Here is a 24,201-nt window from a genome sequence, read left to right as displayed (position 1 = left end):
TCAGTTAGTTATCTTCACTGAATTTCTAAAAGTCTCTGAGAAATTTGAGCAAAACAAATCTTTTTTTTTTTTTTTGTAATATTGCCCTGGAGTGTTAATAGCTTTCTTTACTGTTTTATTACTATTTTGAAAATCCTAAATTAAAAACTAAACCACACTAATCACTAGTGCGTTAGGAGGATTAATTACAAACTTTAATTCTAGGAGTGATTTGATTCATAGTATTTAAACTATTGCATAAAAAAATTAGTTCTGGGATATTTTATGGTAACATTTGATTTGTACATACTTCCCTCCCCAGATATAGTTTAAAGAAATGATCAGCACTGTACTTTGTCTTTTTTTAAAGAATTATGTTTTTAATTTTATTTATTCATTCAATTATTTTTTTAAAGAATATTTAATTTTTAAAAATTATTTATTTAATTTTATTTATTCATTCATTCATTTTAATTTAATTAGAGAGAGAGAGATAAAGTGAGAAAGCAAGCCGCCAGGTCCGGGACTTGAATCATGATCGGCCAATTATTTTTAGTCTGACCAGCAACACACACACACACACACACACACACACACACACACACACACACACAGGGGACTCAAACTGCAGTCATCCATTTGGTAGTGTCCAGTACCTTAACCAGCATGCCACCTGCTGGCCCTGACTCCTGTACTCTAAAAGGGTATGCACAAAGCTGAAATTTTCAACTGAACAATTCTTATTTCTTAAATAACTTAATTTAATTTATTTATTTTAATTTGACCACAAAGGGACAGAGAGAGGGGGTGGGGGGGAGAGTGAGGAAGCAAGCCAAGACTCAAAACTGCAGTCGCCCATGTGGGAGTCCAGTGCCCTTAACCACCACACCACCTGCTGGCCCCCTGAACAATTTCTAAAAATAGAAATGTTTTCTTATTTGTAATGTCCTTATCACAGTTTATTCAGAGATTGATAGTTTTGTGTCTTTTAAATTACTGGTTTGAATGATTTCTTTGTAATGTGCCCAAAGTTTATTGAAACAGTTCATTTAAAATCCTTGGAGAGGGAGAGATTATAAATCCAAATATTCTTTTTTTTTTTTTTTTTTTTTTTAAGAGAGATATTTGCTATAGAGCACATGCACTTACCAGTTAGAGAGAGAGAGACAGAAAGTGAGAAATCACCCTCCACCACCACCACCACACTATAATCCCTTCCTTATCCTCAATTCCTCTCTCCAGATTTTGGGCATGCACACACGTGCTCCCAGTATGAGTTTTAAGCTGCTAGGTCCAGGTATGAACTGTAGTCTACTACGTGGGGGTCTGTGATAGTCTATGATTTGGGAGTCCAGCGGTGTAACCATTATGCCATCTGCTGGTTCCCCAGATATTCTTGAATATTCACTTTGCTCCATTTCACTGGACTCTTGTCTCAAGTAGACTTGTTACCCCAGGCCTCTGTTGGCCTCCCTTGGCCTCAGCTCTTCTTTCTCTAGATAACCACAAAGCATGCTTACACTCTACTTGGATCCCTGCCTAACTTTATATCCCTCTTAAAATGAGTTTATTTATGTACTTGTAAAAGATGGTACCTGGAATTAAAAGCACTTCTTACTCTGCTATATAGGAGAGCAGCACTGTTTCTTCTGTAGTTCTCGATGTCCTTTTTTTAATTGCATTTTTAATGATTTACATTTCCTTCCAGCCATTTCACATTTTCATTTGATTTAACTTATTGTAATTAACACGCAAGTTACTCTCCTTCTGCCTTTCTCTTTACAAACATTATTGGTAAGTCATGTCTCATGCTTTCCTTATTTTGGTAGTTTCGTTTTCTTTGTTTTTCCTTGGCTTCTCCCCTGCTCCCTGTAAACAGAGGAGCAACTGGAGGTGGTGCATGTTGTATCAGAATCATACTTTATTGAAAGAATTTGGTTTCTGAGGTGCTAAGAAGTATTTATGGAACATAAAATCAGGGAGACTTTGGTTTCTAAGTATGAAGTCTGCCAGTTTCAGTATTATTTGTTAATCTTTAAACATCTTCAAAACTTAATTTTTTTTTTTTACGCCTTCCTGATCTGTAAGATACCAGTCCCACTTCTCTCACGCATTTCCCAGGATGTTAACCATGTAGCAGAGGGTATAGTTAAACTCTGATGAGAAATTTGTCATTCCAGAATCACAGACCTATGTTTAGCAATGGCAACGGGTATAGTGGAGTACCTCATGAAGAATCTTGTTTGCCATGGAGACAGTTTTTAAAAATAACTTCTCATTATCTGAATGTAATTATTTTTGCATAGGAGGTTATCATTGGTAGGGGTTAGATGATGTAACTTTGGCACTTTTTAAAAATAGTTATTTAATTTAATTCATTATTATTTTAAAAATTTGCTATAGGTCATATGTTAGAGACACACACACAGAAAGAGAGAGAGAAGGTGTGAAGCAACCTGCCAGGTCCTGGACTCAAACCATGGTCGGCTATGTGGGAGTCCAGCACCTTAACCACCATGCTACCTGCTAGCCCTAAACTTTGACACTTAATTAAGACAAATAGAAAAGAGAATACAGATTTTGCTTTTCTCCTGATCCAGAACATTTTGGTACATTGTTAAATTCCTGTGGTTCATACCATTTTTTACTCAGATTACTTATTTGTAATTTGTAAATCCTTTTCTTTGTTTTCAAAAATACTGAAATTAAAAATGGAACAAATACTTAATAGATTAAAGAAAATTGCATCCTGAATGTAAATTGTTGTGTTGCTACTATATGTGAAATAATAAGATTTTATTTTATTGTATAATTTTAACTTGTAACAAATTTTAAAAAGTAATCTTTTAGAGTATTTCAGGCTTTTAGAATTTCTGTATATAATGGTTTATTTATTATGGTTATTTTGGCCATTAGTGACTTTGATTCGGTGTAAACTGCATCCTACAGAAGCTGAACAGCATTTGTTTAGGAATTCAATCTTTTTTTATAAAACTGTAACTTAGAGAGTACAATAATTATAAAAATCTTCCTTCAGATCTTTACAAATTTATTTATTTATTTAGAGATTTTTACTATAGGACAGGTGTGCTCAACAGAGAGAGACAGAGAAATCACCCTCTCTCCCCCGCCAGGGATAGCCACACCCTAGTCCCTTTTCCTCCATTCTCCTCTAGTGCTCTTGGGCACATACACACATGTACCTGACATAAGTTTTAAGTCTGCAGGTCCAGGACTCTAATCACAGTTGACAACGTGGGAGTTTAATGACATAACCAATGTGCCATCTGCTGATCCCAAGATTTTTATTTATTTTTTAATTTCCAGAGGGTTTATGCATTCACAAGAGGAACAGAGAGGGAGAGGGAAACTGAGAAGTCACCCCCCTGGAGGGATGATCATGCTGCAACACCTTCTCCTTCATTCTCTTGGGATTTTGGACACATACACATACACACACACACATACACACACACACACACTCACACACACATGCTTGGTGTGATTTTCAAGCCACTAGGTTTGGGACTCAAACTGTGGTCTGCCTTGTTGGGGTAATGTCCCAGCACCTTAACTATCATGCCACCTGCTGGCCTCTCTACCTTGCTTTTTAAATTTAATGAATTGATAATGAAAATTTTATAATGTTCAAAAATTTCATCTGCCTTTTTTTGATATCCTTTTGCTGCACACTATTTCCTTATATGGACTTAATATGCTTTGTCAGTGCTCTGTAAAGGAGGACTTTATTTGCACATTTTGATTTATCTATATGAAAATGAATAACTTGTACACATTATTTCGAGCATGTAAGCATATTTAGAATAAATTTGTAGAGGTAGAATTGCTGAATCAGATTGCATTTGTGACTGCGCTACACCAAAATATTGTCCTTAGGGGCTAAATTTACTTGCACCATCTCAGTGTTTGAAAATTGCTAATTCCCTTAGTTTTCCAACAGAATATTCATATTTTTGGTTTTATCATTATATTTCAGCGTAGGTTAAGTTTGCATTTCTCTTGTGGATTAGGCTGAATCCATCTATTGATTGATTGATTGATTGATTGATTTCAGAGGGCCCATACATTTGCCAGAGATGGGGTGATGGTGATAATGACATAACATGCTCCATGGGGCATGGCCACACTAAACTCTCTTCTCTCTCCCCTTTTTTTGGTATTTGGGCACATCTGCACATGTGTCCAGCATGTTTCTCGAGTCCCTGGGTCTGGAATTTGAACCATTCAGTTGGCCATGTTGGAATCAGCCGCTTAAACTGACAGGCCATGGACTGACCATGAATTAATCATAGTTAAGAGTCACACTTATTTCTTTTTCTGTTTTGTATCTATTCCTATCTTTTGTTGTCTTTTTCTCTCTGTTGTTGGTCTTAATTGATAGAGGCTCTGGGTAATTTGCCTTTTTGTGATGAATTAAACTATTTGAATGTTTTTAAAAAAAAGTCGTTGGAGGACTTGTGTGCTCAGGGAGAAAGTATAAGGGAGAAAGATAGAAAACACCTCCCATGGAGTGTGGTCACACCACAGTCCTTTTTTGGTCTGTTTTTCCATCCTATCTAAAGTTTGGGCATGTGTACCCAGCATGTTTTTCAACACACGGGCCAGGATTTGAACCACCATTGGCCATGTGGGATCTGGCTCCCTTAACCATTAGGTTACAGGGCCAGTCCTGATCCTTTAATGGTTTTATATGCTTTTATATTTTTTGTGGTGTATAGAATAGATGATCAGTACAAGTTAGTTTTTATAAAATTTTATTGCCTGAGTACCATTTATTGTGTGGCCATGTATTTTTTTGTTGACTTTGGTGCTATTGTCATAAAAATATGCTTGGACCATTTCTAGAGTTTCTTTTCTGCTGTTTAATAAACTGTATAGTATATTTTATAGAAATGATGGCTCCATATTGCACGTGAGCTATATTAATATGAGAAGAGCTTATATTTCTTCAGTGCCTTCTATTATGCTAGATGATTTCTACATATATTTATTTCTCATACCTATTAAATCTGTTGCTAGAATTTGTAGAATGTACAGTTGTTTTATGGCTAAACTGCCTTCAATTTTTTTTTTTTTAAGATGTGATGCAGATCCATCAGCCCTAGCAAAATATGTTTTGGCTTTGGTAAAGAAAGACAAAAGTGAAAAAGAGTTAAAGGCATTATGCATTGATCAGCTGGATGTATTTCTTCAGAAAGGTAAGATCTTTTTAAAAATATTACTTTGTTTTAGTAAGTTATTCAAAATAAGATTAATCATATAATATATATATATATTTTTGAGAGATTTTTCACTATAGGGCATGTGCACTTGCCAGACAGACAGAGAGAGACAGAGAGACAGAAAGCGAGAAATCACCCCCCAGAGGGGATGGCCACGCTGCAATCCCTTCTCCTCCATTCTCCTCTCGGGATCTTGGGCACGCACGCACACGCGCCCGGCGTGAGTTTTAGGCCACCGGGTCCGGGATGTGAACCGTGGTCGACTACATGGGAGTCCAGGGACATAGCCATTACGCTAACTGCTGGTTCCCAAGAATTGATTTTTAATTTAGCTTTATTTATTATCATTTTCCAGTTTGATCAGAGAGAGACAGAGAAATAGAGAGGGAAAGTGAGAAAGCAAGCCACCAGGTCCGGGACTTGAACTGCAGTTGCCCATGTGGGAGTTCAGTACTTTTAACCACCACGTACCTGCCGGCCCTGTTATGTGTTATGCTCATTCTTAAATCATACTGGAGTTTTTTTTTTTTTTTTTTTTTTTTTTTTTGGAAGCACTTGCCAGACAGACAGAGAGAGACATAGAGACAGAAAGCGAGAAATCACCCCCCAGGGGGGATGGTCAAACCGCAATCCCTTCTCCTCCATTCTCCTCTCGGGATCTTGGGCACGCACGCACACGCGCCCGGCGTGAGTTTTAAGCCACCGGGTCCGGGACACGAACCGTGGTCGACTACGTGGGAGTCCAGCGACATAGCCATTACGCTAACTGCTGGTTCCCTTAAAAAGAAATTTTTAGAGAATATATTTAATTTTCTAATTTAAAATTTATTTAATTTTATTCAGTATTATTTTTAATTTGACCTGAGAGAGAAAGAGAGAAAGCAAGCCACCAGGTCTCAGATTTGAACCATGGTTGGCCATGTGGGAGTCCAGTGCCCAACTAGCACTTTACCTGCCGTCCCCTAAATTTTTATTTTTTTAGCTAGGTTTAATGATTAAGAATATGACTGTATGCCTGTTTAACTTAAAGTTATTACTGCTTAGGAAACTACTTTGAATCTTGTTTAGCACATTGCTTTTTAGCTGTTTGTACTTTGACCACATTTAGATAATGATAGTATTTTGTTTCCCATACTGGATGGGCTACATGGAGACAACTAGAGATGGCTTTAAGTGACCCAGCAGTTCTGGCCATTCTAATCCCCACCATTCAGAAAGATGAGTGAATCAGAATTATTCCCCACATGTACCAGACACTGGTTGGGAAGCTCTTGATCTTGGTATAATTTCTAGATTTTTAAAAGTGAAGGTGTATTTTATTGTATTAAGCATCTAATGTTAGTAGAAGTGGAGAATTAATACCTTAGCAAACATCTTATAATTTATAATTTTTCTTTTATATTTAGAGACACAGATATTTGTGGAAAAACTTTTCGATGCTGTGAATACTAAGAGTTATCTACCTCCTCCAGAGCAGCCATCATCAGGAAGCCTGAAGGTAGAATTTTTTCAGCACCAAGAAAAAGATATAAAAAAAGAAGAGGTAAGGATCTTTAAAAACATTTAAGGAATAATTAAAGTGAGTTTTGTTTTCCGTGGCTGTGTGTCGGGAGTCCTCAAGACACCATCCCCATGTTTGATGATTTCACTAGAAGCACTCATAAGACTCTACACATAGTTATTCTCATGGGTTTGATTTATTACAAAGTAAAGTCAGCAAATAGAAAATGTGTCAAGTCCAGTAGTAAAGGAGCACTAACTTCCAAATTCCTTCGCATCACATAAGTACTTAATATCCCTAGCAATGAGTTTTGGTACACCTGTGAATCATAGAATCTACTAAATATTTGTATAATTCAGAACTTCTCAATTTGATGTTTAAACATTAATTCTAGCAAAAATAATTGTTGGCATTGAAGCTATTACATTTTTTTGTTTAGCTTTAAAGCTTTAATCAAGTTAATCTTGATTAAAATTTTGGCTCTATGAATTTGTTTTGTGACTGGACACATTACTTGCCTGAGCCTCTTTTTATTCATCTATGAAATGGAAATATTACAGTGTTGTGAGGAGTAATTAACATATGTATAAAGCACTTGAAGTGTGGCAGATGGTATGTTCTCAGTAGATTGTAGCTGCCGTAGCTGTTGAGAGATTGTTTCCTGGTAGATAGGTTGTGGTCAGACCTTTGGTTTCTTTCCCTTCAGACTCTTTTCTCAGATTATTTAAGTAATAAGTATATTATGTAATAGTATGTACATACAGTGTTCTGTTACTGGCAGGGGAAACATTCTAAGACCTGCTAGTAGGTACCTGAAACTGTAGATAGAACCAAACCCTATATATACTATATACTTTTTCTTTATATACGTACCTATGATTAAAGTTTCATTTATAATTTAGGCATAGTAAGAAATAAACAATAATAATACAACAGTTATGATAATACACTACAATAAAAGTTATGTGTGTGGTCTGTCTCTCAAAATATGTAACTTACCTATTTTTGGACCACAGTTGGCCAGTAGTAACTGAAACAGCAGAAAGTGAAAATATGCATAAGTGGGGACTACTGTATATAATACTGCATAATAATTTCCAAATGTATTTTTATCTCTGTACCTGAATGTATTTATACACATGTATATGTATGTAATTTTACACATACATGACATAGTCAATTATGCCCACAGGGGAGGATCAAAATGTAATTTTGTAACTGAGCATATTTCTTACTTATAGGGATTTAGGTAGTAAGGGACAATGAGTATTAGGTTGGCAGTTGCTGACGCCACATAGAAACATACATATACTTTATTTAAGCTTTGTTCACTGATGGAAGTTTATGTCAATTCCAGAATTTTGCTGTTACAAATTAAATTTTTTTGTTTTGGTTTTTAATTTGCCAGAGGGCAGGTGCACTTGCCAGAGAGAGGCAGAGGGGGTGGGGGGAGAGGGATGGTGGGAGGGAGAGGGAGAGTGAGAGTGAGAGAGAGCGTGTGCGCCCGCACATGAGCGAGTGATGTGGGGCACACCCACATCCCTCAATGGGCTGTAGTCACTTCACAATTTTGTCTCTATTCCTTCATCCTTTTGGGATTTTGGACATGTATGCACATGCACCTGGCGTGTTTTTCCAGCTCTGGGCTAGGATTCAAATTGTGTAGTTGGCCATCTGGGATCTAGCCTCCTTAACTGCCTGGCCACAGGACAGCCTCAAATTATGTTTTAACTCAAAAAATCTTGAGTAAATCATGGGCCTTTGGTTTAAAACAGCAGTCTTGTTTCTAAAGCGAATTAATAGCAAGGCCTTCAGTTTTCTTGACAAATTGTGGGAGATATTTATCCCTATTTTTTCATAATTGTTAAAATTCCAGGTGACAGTTTGGGTTTAAAATGTGGGTATATCATAAATTCCCAAATAGGCATGTACTATGGAATATGGCACTCTTTCAACATAAATTATTTTTGAGAGTATATTTGAAGTAAATAAAAGGGAAAAAATACATTAGGAGGGTTGTATTTTATTACTACCCAGTTTTTTGTTTGGGTTGGGAAGATAATTGGAGTACGTATTAAGAGGAGAACAAAAGTACTTGAAGAAAAATAGGCCTGTTGAAAGAAGGCTTTAAAGCCTATTTCTCCTAGTTTGGTCTGTTAGTAGGATTTCTACTAAATTTATAATCCAGAGTTGCCCTCTTTTGACAGGGAGAGGCGCTTATTGAAAAGGATGCTAGAACTGCTGGCATGAACTGAGACATGTGTACTCTATGTGTGGACTACCTGTATTGAAATATCTTAGAGTGCTGGGAGCAGTAGATGGCATAATGGTTACATTGCTGGCCTCCCACGTAATTCACTGCAGTTTGAGTCCCAGACCTGGCAGCTGAAAAGACTACATGTGAGCCCCAAATCCCAAGTCAGGAATGGAAGAGAAGGGATTTTGATGTGGCCATTCCTTCTGGGGGAGATAATGTTGCACTTTCTGTCTCTTTGTCTCTCTCCAGTGAGTACATGTGCCCTATAGTAAAAATATCTCCTAAAAAAAAATCTTAAGAGGGAACCAGCAGTTAGCGTAATGGCTATGTTGCTGGACTCCCACGTAGTCGACCACGGTTCACGTCCCGGACCCAGTGACTTAAAACTCACGCCGGGTGCGTGTGCATGCATGCCCAAGATCCCGAGAGGAGAATGGAGGAGAAGGGATTGTGGCGTGACCATCCCCCCTGGGGGGTGATTTCTCGCTTTCTGTCTCTATGTCTCTCTCTGTCTCTGGCGAGCGACGCACCCTGTAGCAAAAACCTCTCAAAAGAAAAGAAATCTTAGAGTGCTTACTAAAAATGTAAAATCTTGGGACCAGCAGTTAGCGTAATGGCTATGTCATTGGACTCCCATGTAGTCGACCGCAGTTTGAGTCCCGGAACCGGTGGCTTAAACTCACGCAGGGCGCGTGTGCATGCGTGCTGAAGATCCTGAGAGGAGAATGGAGGAGAAGGGATTGTGGCGTGACCATCCCCCCTGGGGGGTGATTTTTCACTTTCTATCTCTCTGTTTCTCTCTGTCTGTCTGGCGAGCACATGCGCCCTATAGCAAAACCCTCTCAAAAAAAAAAAAAAAGTAAAATCTTATGTCTTATCGTATTCGAAGGAGCTACCTCTTCAGTATTTGCTGAATTTGTTTAATCTCTAAATCTTTTTTTTTTAAATCACGTCTTTTAATGTCCTATGGAACCAATATTCTGGGCAGTGTTGTTTGGAGAAAGCAGCATTGATTAAGGGAATGTTTTGTTTTCTAGCACTGCTTTTTAGTAGTTATATAAGAAGAATGGAGGCCCCTTGTAGCAAACACAGTAATATTATTTAACCATCATATAGCTATGAGAAACTGGAGAACTCTCACATTATATGCGGGGACTTCAGAAAGCTCAAAGAAAGATAGAATTAAAAGATAAAAATTAAAAATACAAACTTTATTTTTTAACACAAGCTCCATCAAGTTTGAGACATTTTTGTAAGTTATGAAACTAGACATATAATCCATCCCTAAAGAACTTAGAGTCCTGAAAATTTGTGCATGTCAGTGCAGATTCTTAAACATTACTAACTGAAGAGAAGGGGTACCCATTAATGTTAGAATTTTTTTTTTTTTTATTACCAGAAGGTGCATACATTTGCCAGAGAGTAGAAAGAGGTAGAAAGACAGGGGGAGCAATTACCTCCTTGTGGTATATGGCCATGTTGCAATTCCTTCTTTTCAGTTTCTTTATTCTGTTGGGATTTTGGGCACATAAATGCCCATGTGTGTGGTGTGTTTTGCAAGCTATTGGGCTTAGGACTCATATCATACAGTCAATCATGTTAGGATCCAGCTCTTTTCTATACCAGTCTATGGGTGGCCCTCTTTAAAAGATTTTTTAAGATTAGGAAACAAAAAGAAGTCACATAGAGCCAAGTCAGGATGTAAGGTAGATACCTGATGATTTCTCATTGAAATTCTCACGAAATTATCTTTGCTCGTTGAAAGGAATAAGCAGAAGCATTGCTGTGGTGGAGGACTCTGATGAATCCTTTGCAGGAATTTTTCTATGAAAGCTTCAGCTTACTTCTAAAAAGACTCTCATAATAAGCAGATGTTACTTATTCATTTTCCGTTTGCCAGAGGATGTGTGTGCTTGCTGGAGAGAGACAGGGAAAGAGAAAGTGAGAAAGTACTCCTCATGGAGAACAGTCTTGCAACAAAATCCTTTTCATTTCTCTTTCCTGTTGGGATTTTGGGCCCACATGTACACAAACCCAGAGTATTTCTCAAGCTACTGGGTCCGGGACTTGAACTGTGAAGTCACCTGTTTGGGAACCAGCTGCCTTACCCCTCACATCACAGACTGGCCTCAGTAGATTTTATTGTTCTTTGATGCTCCAGAAAGTCAAAAAACAAATGTCTTGAGCATTCCAAAAACTGTTGCTGTGATCTTTATTCTTTTATTTTGTTTTAAATAATTATTTTATTTATTATTATTATTATTATTTTAATTTACACTATAGGGCACGTGCACATACCAGAGACAGAGAGAGAGGGGGAAAATAACAAAGCAAGCTGCCAGGTCTGGGACTTGAACTGTGGTGGGCCATGTGGGAGTTCATGGCTCCAACTACAATACTTCCTGCCAGCCCCATGATCTTTGTCATGCTTTTGCTTTGACTGGACCACTTCTACTTTTGGGTGGCCATTGCTTTTGTGTTTTGTCTTGAGGATCATACTGGTAAAGGCAGATGTCATGTCCTGTGACAGTTCTTCAAAGAAATGCTTCAAGATCTTGATTCTACTTGTCTAAAATTTCTGTTGTCTATGCTGATATGTGTTTAATAGTTTTGGTACCAATCAAGTAGAATGTTTGTTTAATTTTTCAGTCAGTATTGTGTAAGCTGACTTAATGGAGATGTCTGTGGTATTGGCTCTTATTTCTGTTGTTAATTGTTGATCCTCTTTAATTATAGCAAGTTTAATTTTTTTTCCTTTCAAATTTACTAGAGTCCTGAGAGTGTCATCTACCATGGAGAGTGTCATCTTCAATATTATCTCAATCCTTCTTAAAATGAGTTATATATTTGTGAACTGCTGACTTCCTTAGGGCACTGTCCCTGTAAACCTGATATAAATCATTAATGATTTTACCCCTTTTCCACCCAAACTTCACCATAAAGCTGATGTTTGTTTTTGCTTCAATTTTAGCAGAATTCATGTTGTTGTTTTAAGTCCTACCCTATGCAATCAGACAGGTGGACAAAATAAAATGCATTCAGATAGGAAAAAAAAAGAAGCTAAACTGTTCTTATTTGCAGATAATATGATTTTATACATAGAAAATTCAAAGAAATCTGTGAAAAAGCTCCTAGAAGTAATAAATGATTTCAGTAAAGTAGCAGGATACAAAATCAATATACAAAAATTATTGCATTTTTATACACCAACAGTGAACAGATCAGACAGAATTAAAGAAAGCAATTCTATTTACAGCAGCTACAAAAATCAGTAAGATACCTAGGAGTAAACCAAAGAAATGAAAGACATCTATAGGAAAACTATGAAAAGCTGAAAAAAGATATTGAGTATGATAACAAAAAATGGAAAGACATTATGTATTTCTGGATTAAAATGTAATCAAAAATCATAAGACCCTCTACAGCACAGGCAATAATACCCAAAATAGGCAAGTGGGATTATTATGCATAGGCAGTGTTTATTGCAGCATTATTCATAATTGCTAAAACATGGATTCAAACTAAAAAGCTTCCTCACAACAAAGGAAGCAATAATTAGAGTGAGAAGACAACTTTCAGAATGGGAGAAAATATTTGCCACTTGTTTCTCAGTCAACGGGCTGATAACCAGAATATATAGGGAACTCAGGCAGCTTACCCATTAAAAAAAAAAAGGAGTAATCCAATTTAAAAAAGTGGAACAGGAAATTGAACAGAAAACCCTCCGAGGAAGACTTATGAATGGCTAAAAGGCATATGAAAAATGTTCAAAATCTTTTATCACAAAGGAAATTCAAATTAAAACCACAATGAGAGATATCATTTAACTCCAGTTAGAATGGCTATAATAAAAAAAGATAAAAGATAAACAGCACAAGTACTGGAGAGGCTGTGGTGAAAAAGGAGACCCTCTTACACTCTTGGCAGGAATGTAAATTAGTTCAACCTTTGTAGAAAAAATATAGAGTTTCCTAAAAATCCTGCAAATATTGGGTTGTCAGAAGAGTCTTGACGTATTTTTATATAGAACAAAATATGTCATGACTTTTCTATCAGCCCAGTAGAGCTGCCATATGACCCATTATTCCCATTCCTTGGTATTTACCCAAAGGATAGGAAAACACTTAGTAGGAAAGACACTTACACATCAGTGTTTATTGCAGCATTATTCATAATTGCTAAAACATGGATTCAAACTAAGTGTCCATAAACAGATGACTGAGTTGAAAAACTGTGGCACATATCTACTGTGGAATATTATAAAATAGATGAATATAGGTGGGCTTAATGTTGAGTGAAGTGAGCCAGACTTTGAAGGATACACACTGTATGTATCCCTACTCAATATGTACCACATGTCTGTACTTTATGGCAGAAATGAAAAGATCTACAAGATATGTTAGAAGAGAGGATAGTATAAATACCAGAGACTGTAAGGGAGAGGAGTAGATGGCAGAGAATGGATAGTTGAGGTTAGATGTGAGGTGCAAAGAGAATAAACATTTAACTGACAAAAAATTGTAGAGTTCTCTGTTGAAAAAATAATCATGAAAGGGACTTTATGTAAAATGTGAAATTAATCTGAAAATAGTTGTGAGATAATTATGTTAAGGTGACAGCATAAAAAAAAAAACCAAAAATATTTCTAGGTGACAATTTTCTCCTATAGAATATATTGGGTCATCGGGAAAGTCAGGACGCATTTTTGCATAAAAAAGTGTAGAAAAAAAATGTCATGACTTTCCCAAGGACCTAATAAATTAATTTTAGTATTAAACCCCTGAAATCATGAGGAATAACTGTTGCTAAAATCGTATACTTTTTTTTCCTTCCTTATTTTAGGTAACAAAGGAGGAAGAGCGAGAGAAGAAGTTTTCTAGAAGGCTAAATCATAGTCCTCCCCAGTCAAGCTCTCGATACAGAGAAAATAGGTGAGTGGTTCATTGAACGATGTTTAGTATTTAGACTTTATCTTTTTTTATTTTTTAAAGGGAGGTTCTGGGGGACCAGCAATTAGCGTAATGTCTATGTCGCTGGACTCCCACGTAGTAGGCTGCAGTTCATGTCAGGGACCTGGTGGCTTAAACTCACGCCAGGCACGTGTGCGGGCCGGCCCCTGATCCTGGGAATGGAGGAGAAGGGATTGTGGTGTGGCCATCCCCCCTAGTGGGTGATTTCTCGCTTTCTGTCTCTCTGTCTCTCTCTCTCTGTCTGGCGAGCGCATGCACCCTATAGCAAAAACCCCTCCAAAAAAAAAAAAAGAGGTTCTGGTATAGGGCACTCACCAGAGAGAGACAGACAGAAAGCAAGAAATCACCCCTAGAGGGAATGACCATGCTGCAATTCCTTCTCCTCCATTTTCCTCTTGGAACTTTGGGCACGCACGCACACAGGCCGAGCGAGAGTTTCAAGGCACAGGGTCCAGGATTCCAATTGCGGTCAGCCATGTCGGAGTCCAGTGATGTAACTGTTATGCCATCTGCTGGTCCTGGTTATCTTTTTCATAGAGGCATACAGTGTCTGCTCTTTTACTTGTCTAGGAAAAGTAGGTCCTTCTCTAACCAGAAAATCTAGTTAGGATTTGTAGGTCTTGAAATTGATATTTAGAACAGCACTGACTTATATTGGTTAATATTATCAATATCATTTTTTTTCCTAACTTCAAATTCCAGTGGACTCTTAAAGGGAAACTCTGTTCTTGCCTGAAGTTTTCCTTTAAATTATTTTTCTCATTAAGACTTCAAGTGATTCTGAGTACAATATTCTTAATATGTGCTGTAAGTGAGAAGCTACTATGATACTGTAATTTCCTTTAAGACATGTATATAGATGCCTTTATATACAGATGCCTAATTGTATAGATGCTGATTTAAGACTTCAGTAGAGAATTTTTCCTTTGCTGACAATCAGCTTTTTCATTTTTTTGAATTTCCTGCATTTCTAGTTAGATAGTGGGATAAAAAATTGTTAGGATAATTAAATATAATTTTGTATGTAACTAAAGCTTTTTCCTATATCCACTTAAAACTTACTTACATAAAAGTGATCATATATTTTTTAGAAGTCGTGATGAAAGGAAGAAGGATGATCGTTCTCGCAAAAGAGATTATGACCGAAACCCTCCTCGAAGAGATTCATACAGAGATCGGTACAATAGAAGACGAGGGAGGAGTCGCAGTTATAGCAGGAGTCGAAGTCGAAGTTGGAGTAAAGAGAGGCTTCGTGACAGAGATAGAGATAGAAGCAGGACTAGAAGCAGAAGCAGAACACGAAGCAGGGGTAAATAATTCATGTATATTTTGGTTAATATTCTTTTATAGTGAAAAAACTCCAGTTTTTTAAGTTGTTTTTTGTTGTTTACTATTTGTCAACATTGTCTTTATTTTTTTCCCTTATGAAATACTCTGTGGCCCAAGTGAATGGTACTTATAATTCTCTTTGAAATACTTCATTTTTTTGCAAATTACAGTTACAGATCTTGGGTTCTTCAAGAAAGTCATGATACATTTTTGCATAGAAAAACGTCATGACTTTCCCATGGACCTAGTAATTAACACTACACATTTAACTAGATGGTTAAAATAAGAAAGACTGACTATATTCAGTGTTGGTGGGAATGCAGATAAATTGGTAACTCTTTGGAAAAGATAGTGGCTATCTTAAAATGTCAAACCTACACCTTGCTAAAACCTACACCTTGGCCATTCTACTCCTGGTGTTTACCTCTAAAAGAAATGAAACTATATGTCCAAAAAGACTTGTGCACAAAGGTTTACGACAGATTTGTAATATTTCAAAACTAGAACCAACCATAATGTCCATCAGTAGGTGAATGTGTAAAACACATTTGGTATATTCATACATAACATGAATAAAAAGGAAAGAAATGCTTATAGCAACAGAGTGGATGAATCTCAAAATAATCATGCTGCATGAAAGAAGCCAGACAAAAGTACCTATATGTATATAATGTTTTAGCGAATGGAAACTGATCTATGATTATAGAAAGCAAATCAATGTTTGCCTTGAGAGTAAAGGAAAAATGAATTACAGGTTACAGAGGGGCATGAGACACTTTTGTGGGTGATGAATATGTTCATTATTTTGATTGTAGTTTTGGTTTTTACAGGTACATTACATAGATCAAAACTGATTAAATTGTACACTTTAAATATGTTCAGTAGACCATTTAACTACAAAAAATGGTCGGGAACCAGCAGTTAGCATAATGGCTATGTTGCTGGATTCCCACGTAGTCGACCATGGTTCGCGTCCCGGACCCAGTGGCTTAAAACTCACGCCGAGCGCGTGTTCGTGTGCGCCCAAGATCCCGGGAGGAGAATGGAGGAGAAGGGATTGCGGTGTGACCATCCCCCCTGGGGGGTGATTTCTCGCTTTCTGTCTCTATGTCTCTCTCTCTCTCTCTCTCTGTCTGGCGAGCGCATGCGTCCTGTAGTGAAAGCCTCTCCAAAAATAAAAAAGGTTACAATTTTTTATTACAGTTGTTTTTCAAGTGAATGTCATTTCCTACATACAGGATTTTTCTTCTAATATGTAATATTAAAAGGAACAGATTACTGTAAAACAGTGAAAATACATTTGAATAAAGTCAAACTTCGATTTCTGATATTCTTAGTACTACGTACAGCCTTTAAATATGGCCTGTATTTTGTAACTCTTTTCATACAGTGTTTTCTCCTTGTATGATCTAGTTGTACTAGGTTTCTTTTATACATTGCTTCACTTAACTATGTCCTTTATGTTTTTATTTCCTTGGGGGTATTTTTGTTTACATTTAATAGGACACCTTTTTTTTTTCTTCTTTGCCATCATTCTTATTTTAATAAGTGTTAATATGAAAATCCATAGTAGGATTTTTTTTATTTTTGGAGAGGTTTTTGCTATAGGGCACGTGCGCTCGCCAGACAGACAGAGACAGACAGACAGAAAGCGAGAAATCACCCCCTCGGGGAATGGCCACTCCGCAGTCCTTTCTCCTCCATTCTCCTCCCGGGATCTTGGGCACGCACGCACACGTGCCCGGCGTGAGTTTTAAGCCACCGGGTCTGAGACTCAAACTGCGGTCGGCTGCATGGGAGTCCAGCGACATAGCCATTACGCTAACTGCTGGTCCCCATAATATGATTTTTAGATGGATGATTACAGAATATTCATCATAAGAAAAATAACTACTTTTATTGCATGTTTTATTTTGTTTGCAGTAATTATGCATACTAAGATTGTAGTGAAGAAAATAAAAAAACTGATTTCTGTAAACAAACTCCAGAACGTTTTAAGAAGTTTTTTCAAGGAAAAACTCAAGTACAGCAACCTTACATGTGGTTTTGTAGTTTAGGTCATATTGAAAGAAGATTGTGTATCTTGGGACATTGTATCTTAATTGAGTAGTTCTTTTTTTTTTTTTATTAAGGAAATGATGTTTGTTTAAAATTTAAGCTGTTTATGTTTAGCAACAATATTAGTTTTTTATGTTTAGCAAAAATATCACTGTTTTTTAGATTTGAGGCATAGTTTTATTTTGTGTATAGTTTTATAAATCATTTATATTTTGTTTCAGAAAGGGACCTGGTAAAACCCAAATACGACCTGGATAGAACAGATCCATTAGAAAATAATTATACTCCAGTCTCTTCGGTACCTAATATTTCATCTGGCCACTATCCTGTACCTACTTTAAGCAGCACTATTACAGTAATTGCTCCTACTCATCATGGTAATAACACTACTGAAAGTTGGTCTGAATTTCATGAAGACCAGGTGGACCATAACTCTTATGTAAGACCGCCAATGCCAAAGAAACGGTGTAGAGACTATGATGGTAAGTCTTCCACTTGTTTTCTTGAAGTATTGAGTTACATTTCTGGATGTCTAAATTCTGTAAGTTTAGGTTGTACAATCAAAGGTTTCTGATATTAGAATTGGTGGAAAATTAGTCCTAATTACTTCATGAATTCTTCGGTTTTTTGAAATCTTTACCAGTCACCTTTGATTTTTTTTTTTTTTTTTTTGGAGAGGTTTTTGCTATAGGGTGTGTGCGCTCGCCAGAAAGACAGAGACAGAAATAGAAAGCGAGCAATCACCTCCCCACCGGGCATGGCCACACTGTAATCCCTTCTCCTCTATTCTCCTTTCAGGATCTTGGGGCACACATGCAGACCCCACGTGAGTTTAAGTCACCGGGTCTGGGACTCGAACCGCTGTCGACTACATGGGAGTCCAGCAACATAGTCATTACGCCATCCGCTAGCCCAGTCACCACTGGTTATTGAGTATAGTTTGCATGTAAATTCTCCTTTTTTTTTTTTTTGGAGAGGTTTTAGCTATAGGGTGTGTGCGCTCACCAGAAAGACACAGAGAGAGAGAGAGTGAAAGCGAGAAATCACCCCCTAGGGAGGATAGCCACGCCACAGTCCTTTCTCCTCCATTCTCCTCTCGAGATCTTGGACATGCATGCACACACACCTGCCGTGAATTTAAGCCACCGAGCCTGGGATTCAAACCATGGTTAACTACATTGGAGTCCAACGACATAGCCATTATGCCAACTGCTGGTCCCAGTCTTCATATATTTTTGAAGTTTACAAGAATGAATATCTACTGAGTTATATATATATTTTTTTTATGAAATCTGCTACTGAAAATTTTTGACAAAACTCACTTCTTTAGAATGAGTGATTATTGGAATGTAAGTATATCCTAGAAATGTAAATATTGCTTATGGAAGAATTTTGAGTAGAATTGAGGGCTTTTAAGTATTTACCATAGAAGTTTTGTAAATAGTTTTTTCAAGTCATAGTTCTAATATTTTTTAGTGTTTTTTTCCTTTTTAAAAATAGGACCAGCAGATGTCGTAATGGTTATGTCACTGGACTCTCACATGGTCGACTGTGGTTTGAGTCCCAGACCTGGAGGCTTAAAACTCATGCCAGACATGTGTGGATATTTGCCCAAAACTCTGAGAGGAGAATGGAGAAGAGATTGCAGTATGGTCATCCTTCCTGGGGGGTAATTTCTCGCTTTTCGTCTCTCTCTCTAGCGAAGCCCATGCACCCTATAGCAAAAACCTCTCTTAAATTTTTTTTCAGTGGGTGCACATGCTTGCTGGAGAGAGAGAGAGAGAGAGAGAGAGAGAGGGAGAAAATGAGAAAGCACCCTTCATAGGGAATGATCGCACTTCAATCCCTCCTTCTCCATTTCTGCTTTAGAGATTTGGGGTAAATGTGTGTGGGTGCCCACATACCCAGCGTGCTTTTAGACTCACACAGTATAGTTGACCATGTGGAATCCAGCTACCTTAACAACACTACTGGCTGGCCCATTTTTTTAGTTTTAAGTGAGAGATTTAAATGAAGTGTAATGTTTCCTGGGACAAAAATTATAAATAAGTTTGATATCACCTTGCTAGCTAGGTATACTTATTTTAATTTGGTCACAATTCTTTAGTGTGTATATTATCAGTTCATAAGTATTTGTATTACTAGAAATGAACAGGTAGCTTTTGTGAGATGTTTAATTAACCTTTTGCCTAATATAAAAAATACTTAATTTTAAAATGTCTTAACTTTTGTTAACTTGGAGAAAATTTATATTTCTAATGCTTTCAAATTTTTTTTCTAATCCTTCCTTCCTTCCAGAAAAGGGATTTTGTATGAGAGGAGACATGTGCCCTTTTGATCATGGAAGTGATCCAGTAGTTGTAGAAGATGTAAATCTTCCTGGGATGCTGCCTTTTCCAGCACAGCCTCCTGTTGTTGAAGGACCACCTCCTCCTGGACTTCCCCCACCTCCACCAATTCTTACTCCCCCACCTGTGAATCTTAGGCCGCCAGTGCCACCTCCTGGTCCATTACCACCTAGTCTTCCACCTGTAACAGGTTAGGAAATATGTCTGTTAGTCTTTATTTATTATCTTATCCTTTCATAGACTTTTTATAAAGTTATTGGTTTCATGCTTGCTTTCGTTAAAAGTATCTGATGTAATTCTAGTGATGCCTTATATGAACTAAGAGCTGTGTACTCGTATTTGAAATGTCCCTCCACTTGTCACCTTTGCTTAACATGTTACTATTGTTTGAAGTGGCTTTGTGAATTATGTCCAGCACTGATAAGCCCCCTGCTGCCTGTAGTCTTTAATAAATTAAGATAGACCTGTTTTGGATTGTAAGCTTTTAAGCTATAAATTAAAAATATATTTTATCCTTGAAAACGAATTTAGTTGTAACAACTTTGTGTTTGTAGATAATATAGTTTGATAAATAAGAATATTGTGTTTGGATTTGCAATAACTTATTTTATTTGTTTGCTTTCAGATGATATTTCTTATTCTTTGGTTTTGACAGGACCACCTCCACCACTTCCTCCTTTGCAACCATCTGGCATGGATGCACCCCCAAATTCTGCAACCAGTTCTGTTCCTACTGTAGTAACAACTGGCATTCATCACCAGCCGCCTCCTGCTCCACCCTCTCTTTTTACCGCAGGTGCAGTTTTGGTCCTCTCTATTCATAGTGTAATGTAGTTTTAGAGTATAGTTTTAGATTAGGGATTTTAAAATGTCTAGAGAGCAGATTTCTCCATCAGGACTATTTTTGTCACTAAAATGATACAGAATATAATATAGGCATGTTGAATATACATCAAAGAAGCCTTGAGTTATGATTTTTATTAGTTATATTTTCTTTTATAACTAAGCAATCATTTTTTATATTTTTACAAAACTATTTTTAATGCATATAAAATATAGTAATATGTTACATAGTTTGCTTTTTCTGTTACCAGTATTTAAAAATTTCCAAGTGGACTATTATAATTGTAAATTTTTAATTACAGTTTTTGTATTACCAGATACATATGACACAGATGGCTACAATCCTGAAGCTCCAAGCATAACAAACACTTCCAGACCTATGTATAGACACAGAGTGCATGCACAAAGGCCTAACTTGATAGGACTAACATCAGGAGATATGGATTTGCCACCCAGAGGTACTATGATTAATTTTTTCTTACTATTTTCATAATCAAGAGTAGTTAAACATTTAAAAAAATAGTTCTAAATTTATTGGGATTAAAAGATGGAGATTTTGTTTGTTCCTTGACTCCTTTGATTGTCTATGAGAGGAAAGATAATGTGTGGTTTTATATTTGGGGAATAGGTGACACTTTATTCTACTATCATAGAGGGAAAGGCATTTATTTCCTCAAAATACTTACTTTATCAGGTGGCGTTTTTTGGGATATCCTTTGTAGCTTTTTATTTATTTTTTCATTCATTTATTCCGTGTGTGTGTGTGTGTGTGTGTGTGTGTGTGTGTGTACATGAGAGAGAGAGAGCAAGAGAGAGAAAAAGAGAGCGCACCCTTAACAAGGGCTTGATGCCATAATCCATCCCCAAATCAGCTGACCCTGGATCATGGCCTGCTATACTCAGGGACGTCTCTGGAGACAAACTTGAAGCCCTGCTGTAGGGGTCGGTTTCAAAGAGCATCCTGTTTTACTGTTGCCATCCTGCTCCCTCCTGTTTTAAATAAATACCAATGGAAGAGAATGTGATTGAGGGAATATAGATGAACTGGAGCAAATTACTGCCTCTTTTTGTGGACTTTCAGATACAGAACTATATTTTTTTAATTGCCAGAGGGCACATGAGTTTTTCAGAGAATGGCAGAGAAACAGAAAGGGAGAAAGCACCCTTCAGTTGGACATTGTTATGCCATAGTCCCTTCTCCATTTTTCCATTCTGTTAAGGTTTTGGGAACACACATACACATACAGGTGCCAGATGTGTTTCTCAAGTCTCCAGGACCAGGATTTGAGTTGCAATCAGCCATGTGAGATCCTTTGGCCACTAGGTTATGGGGCTACCCCCAGATGTGTAGGACATTTTATAGTTTTTTTTTTTTCTTTTTTCTTTTTAAAGTATATTGTATAGCTCAAAGATTCTCTAAAAGAGCCAGTGACCAGGTGTGGGAGGCACAAATAGACTAAAAGTCTTGTTACAGAACTCTTTCTGTAAAGGTACCAATGAGCAGACAAGCTGCGGTGAATATCACCAGTGTTACTGTCTCATCAGAAAAGTCATGATGCATTTTTGCATAAAAACAGAAAAAATTGTTATGACTTTTCTGAAAAGCCAATAAATACAGGATGGTTCCACCCAGTCTGCTTTGGAGATGTAAGTCAGAGTTAGCCAGAGAAAGGCACATGCATTCTGTAATACTTTCAAGAACATTAAAGAACTCTGTGACTAGAATAGAAGTTAGAAGTAAGGAATATGAAGGGAGATAAGAGGTCAATTAAATACTTCTGAAGAATTTAAAAAGAGAAGTAATAATAGCTGAACTAGGGTAATACAGTGGGAAGTGAAAAGATTTAAGTTTAGTGGAAAGACTTAACAACATAACTTTTTGAATTATGGGTCTTAGAATGGGAATAGTGTAGTGATTTCTTCCCTGGGTAATTAGGCAATGATAATATCATTTGTTGAGAAGAACAGATATAATAGGTAGATAAATTTAGTTTTGGAAGTGTTTAAATTTGTAGTGCTTGTGCATTCAAGTAGAAATTAAAAGTGTACAGTGGGCGGGACCAGCAGTTACCGTAATGGCTATGTTGCTGGACTCCCACGTAGTCGACCGCGGTTTGCATGGCAGACCCGGTGGCATAAGCTCACTCCTGGCTCGTGTGCGTGTGTGCCCAAGATCCCGAGAGGAGAATGGAGGAGAAGGGATTGCGGCATGGCCATCCCCCCTTGGGGGTGATTTCTCGCTTTCTATCTCTCTCTCTCTCTCTCTCTGGCGAGCACACACGCCCTATAGCAAAAACCTCTCCAAAAAAAAAAATAAAATGTACGTGGGCAGCTTCCATAGGGTGCAGTCTGCAGTCCATAAGAGACAGTTAACGAGAAAAATAAAGCTTTTGGAATCCTGACTATGTAGAATATTGCTTCTTAATCATTTCTTCTGTCTCAGTAGTAGTGAGAGGTAAAGGAAAATGGAAGGAACCATACCAAAATCTGCAGGTCTGACTTAATACAGGTTCTAAAGCCTTTCTTGCTTATTTCCCAAGAATCAGTGAAAAAGAGGAATGAATGACTAAAGCCAACCCAGTAGTTAAGAAAGATGTTATAGGGAGATTGTGTAAAGTGAGGTAAGAAATCTGGAGTAAAATGATTTGAAGAATGCTAGCATTGAAGTAAATGGACATAAAAAGGGAGTTTGTATAGGAACTGAGAAAATGAAGCCAAAAAGGCACAGACAACAGCAAGGAATGAGAATTCATGGAAATCCAAGGATAATATCTAAGAAGAGGAAGGGTGGTCAGTGGCAGCAGTGCTTTAAGAAGTCAGGTATGACAAGTGCTGAGAAGTATTCATATACTTAAACAACAATTTAGGACATCAGTGATTTTTAGCATGGGCAAGTTAAATATGGTAATGGGAGTAGCTGCCATTTTTTAGAGGATTACTGAGTGAGTGGGTGGTGAGGAACAAGTGTAGCAAGTGTAGATGTTCCATAGGAGATGGCCATGGGGTTAGCAAGAGAAAAAATGCTGTAACTGAAAGGAAAAGTACTTCTCTGGTTTTCTTTTTCTTAAATGAAATAATCTGAGCCGCAGTGTTAAATGTTGATGAGAGTTGCCAGTGTTGTGGGAAGGTTGAAGATAGAGGAAGCAGGGCTGGGGCAATTGATTTGGGGCCTCTACATGTATGTAGCAAATTAACAGGAAGAGAATGTGGAAGCAAACACTCAGGACAGAAGATCAGATAAAATGTAATGCCAGTTTTTACCAAGGCTGGTTTAGCAGGAAATACAAGCAAGGTGAACTGAAGGAACATGGAGAGTCAGGAATTGCATGTATTATTGACTGAGGTGATTTGGAAAATGACAGTTTCATTAGTAGAAATGTTTAAGAAAAAGTTTATTTACTATGAAGATAATTTGAATGTTGTACTTACTGAGTTTCAAGATAACTATAGGATTTCATGAAGATGACCATAGAAAATCAAAGTTAGAAATTTAGGACTGGTCCTCAGCACAGAGGTCCCTGGGTTATACAGAGATCAATATGATTTTAGTTACAGCCTGAAACAGATAAGTTTTTTGATTAATTATGCATTTAGGAATGTGTAAGGATAGATTTTGCTTTATTATTATTGCACATGTGTTCACTAGAGAAAGAGGAAGAAGGATCAGGGAAAG

General features: G+C 37.2%; 1 protein-coding gene across 1 annotated transcript in view; it reads left to right on the top strand.

Moving 5' to 3' along the window:
• RBM26 (RNA binding motif protein 26) overlaps nt 1–24,201 on the top strand; it is a 105,093-nt gene that overhangs the window by 29,324 nt on the left and 51,568 nt on the right. Inside the window, exons 2-9 of the mRNA XM_027768932.1 lie at nt 5,080–5,198; nt 6,629–6,765; nt 13,823–13,911; nt 15,042–15,259; nt 17,559–17,819; nt 19,636–19,875; nt 20,341–20,481; nt 20,846–20,986. Coding sequence (XP_027624733.1) covers nt 5,080–5,198; nt 6,629–6,765; nt 13,823–13,911; nt 15,042–15,259; nt 17,559–17,819; nt 19,636–19,875; nt 20,341–20,481; nt 20,846–20,986 — 1,346 coding nt within the window. The remainder of the gene's footprint in view (nt 1–5,079; nt 5,199–6,628; nt 6,766–13,822; nt 13,912–15,041; nt 15,260–17,558; nt 17,820–19,635; nt 19,876–20,340; nt 20,482–20,845; nt 20,987–24,201) is intronic.

Source organism: Tupaia chinensis, unplaced genomic scaffold, assembly GCF_000334495.1.
Source record: "Tupaia chinensis unplaced genomic scaffold, TupChi_1.0 Scaffold148049_1, whole genome shotgun sequence".
Lineage (NCBI taxonomy): Eukaryota > Metazoa > Chordata > Mammalia > Scandentia > Tupaiidae > Tupaia > Tupaia belangeri.
Note: the sequence above shows the minus strand (reverse complement) of the source record. Positions and strands in the feature narration are given on the sequence as shown.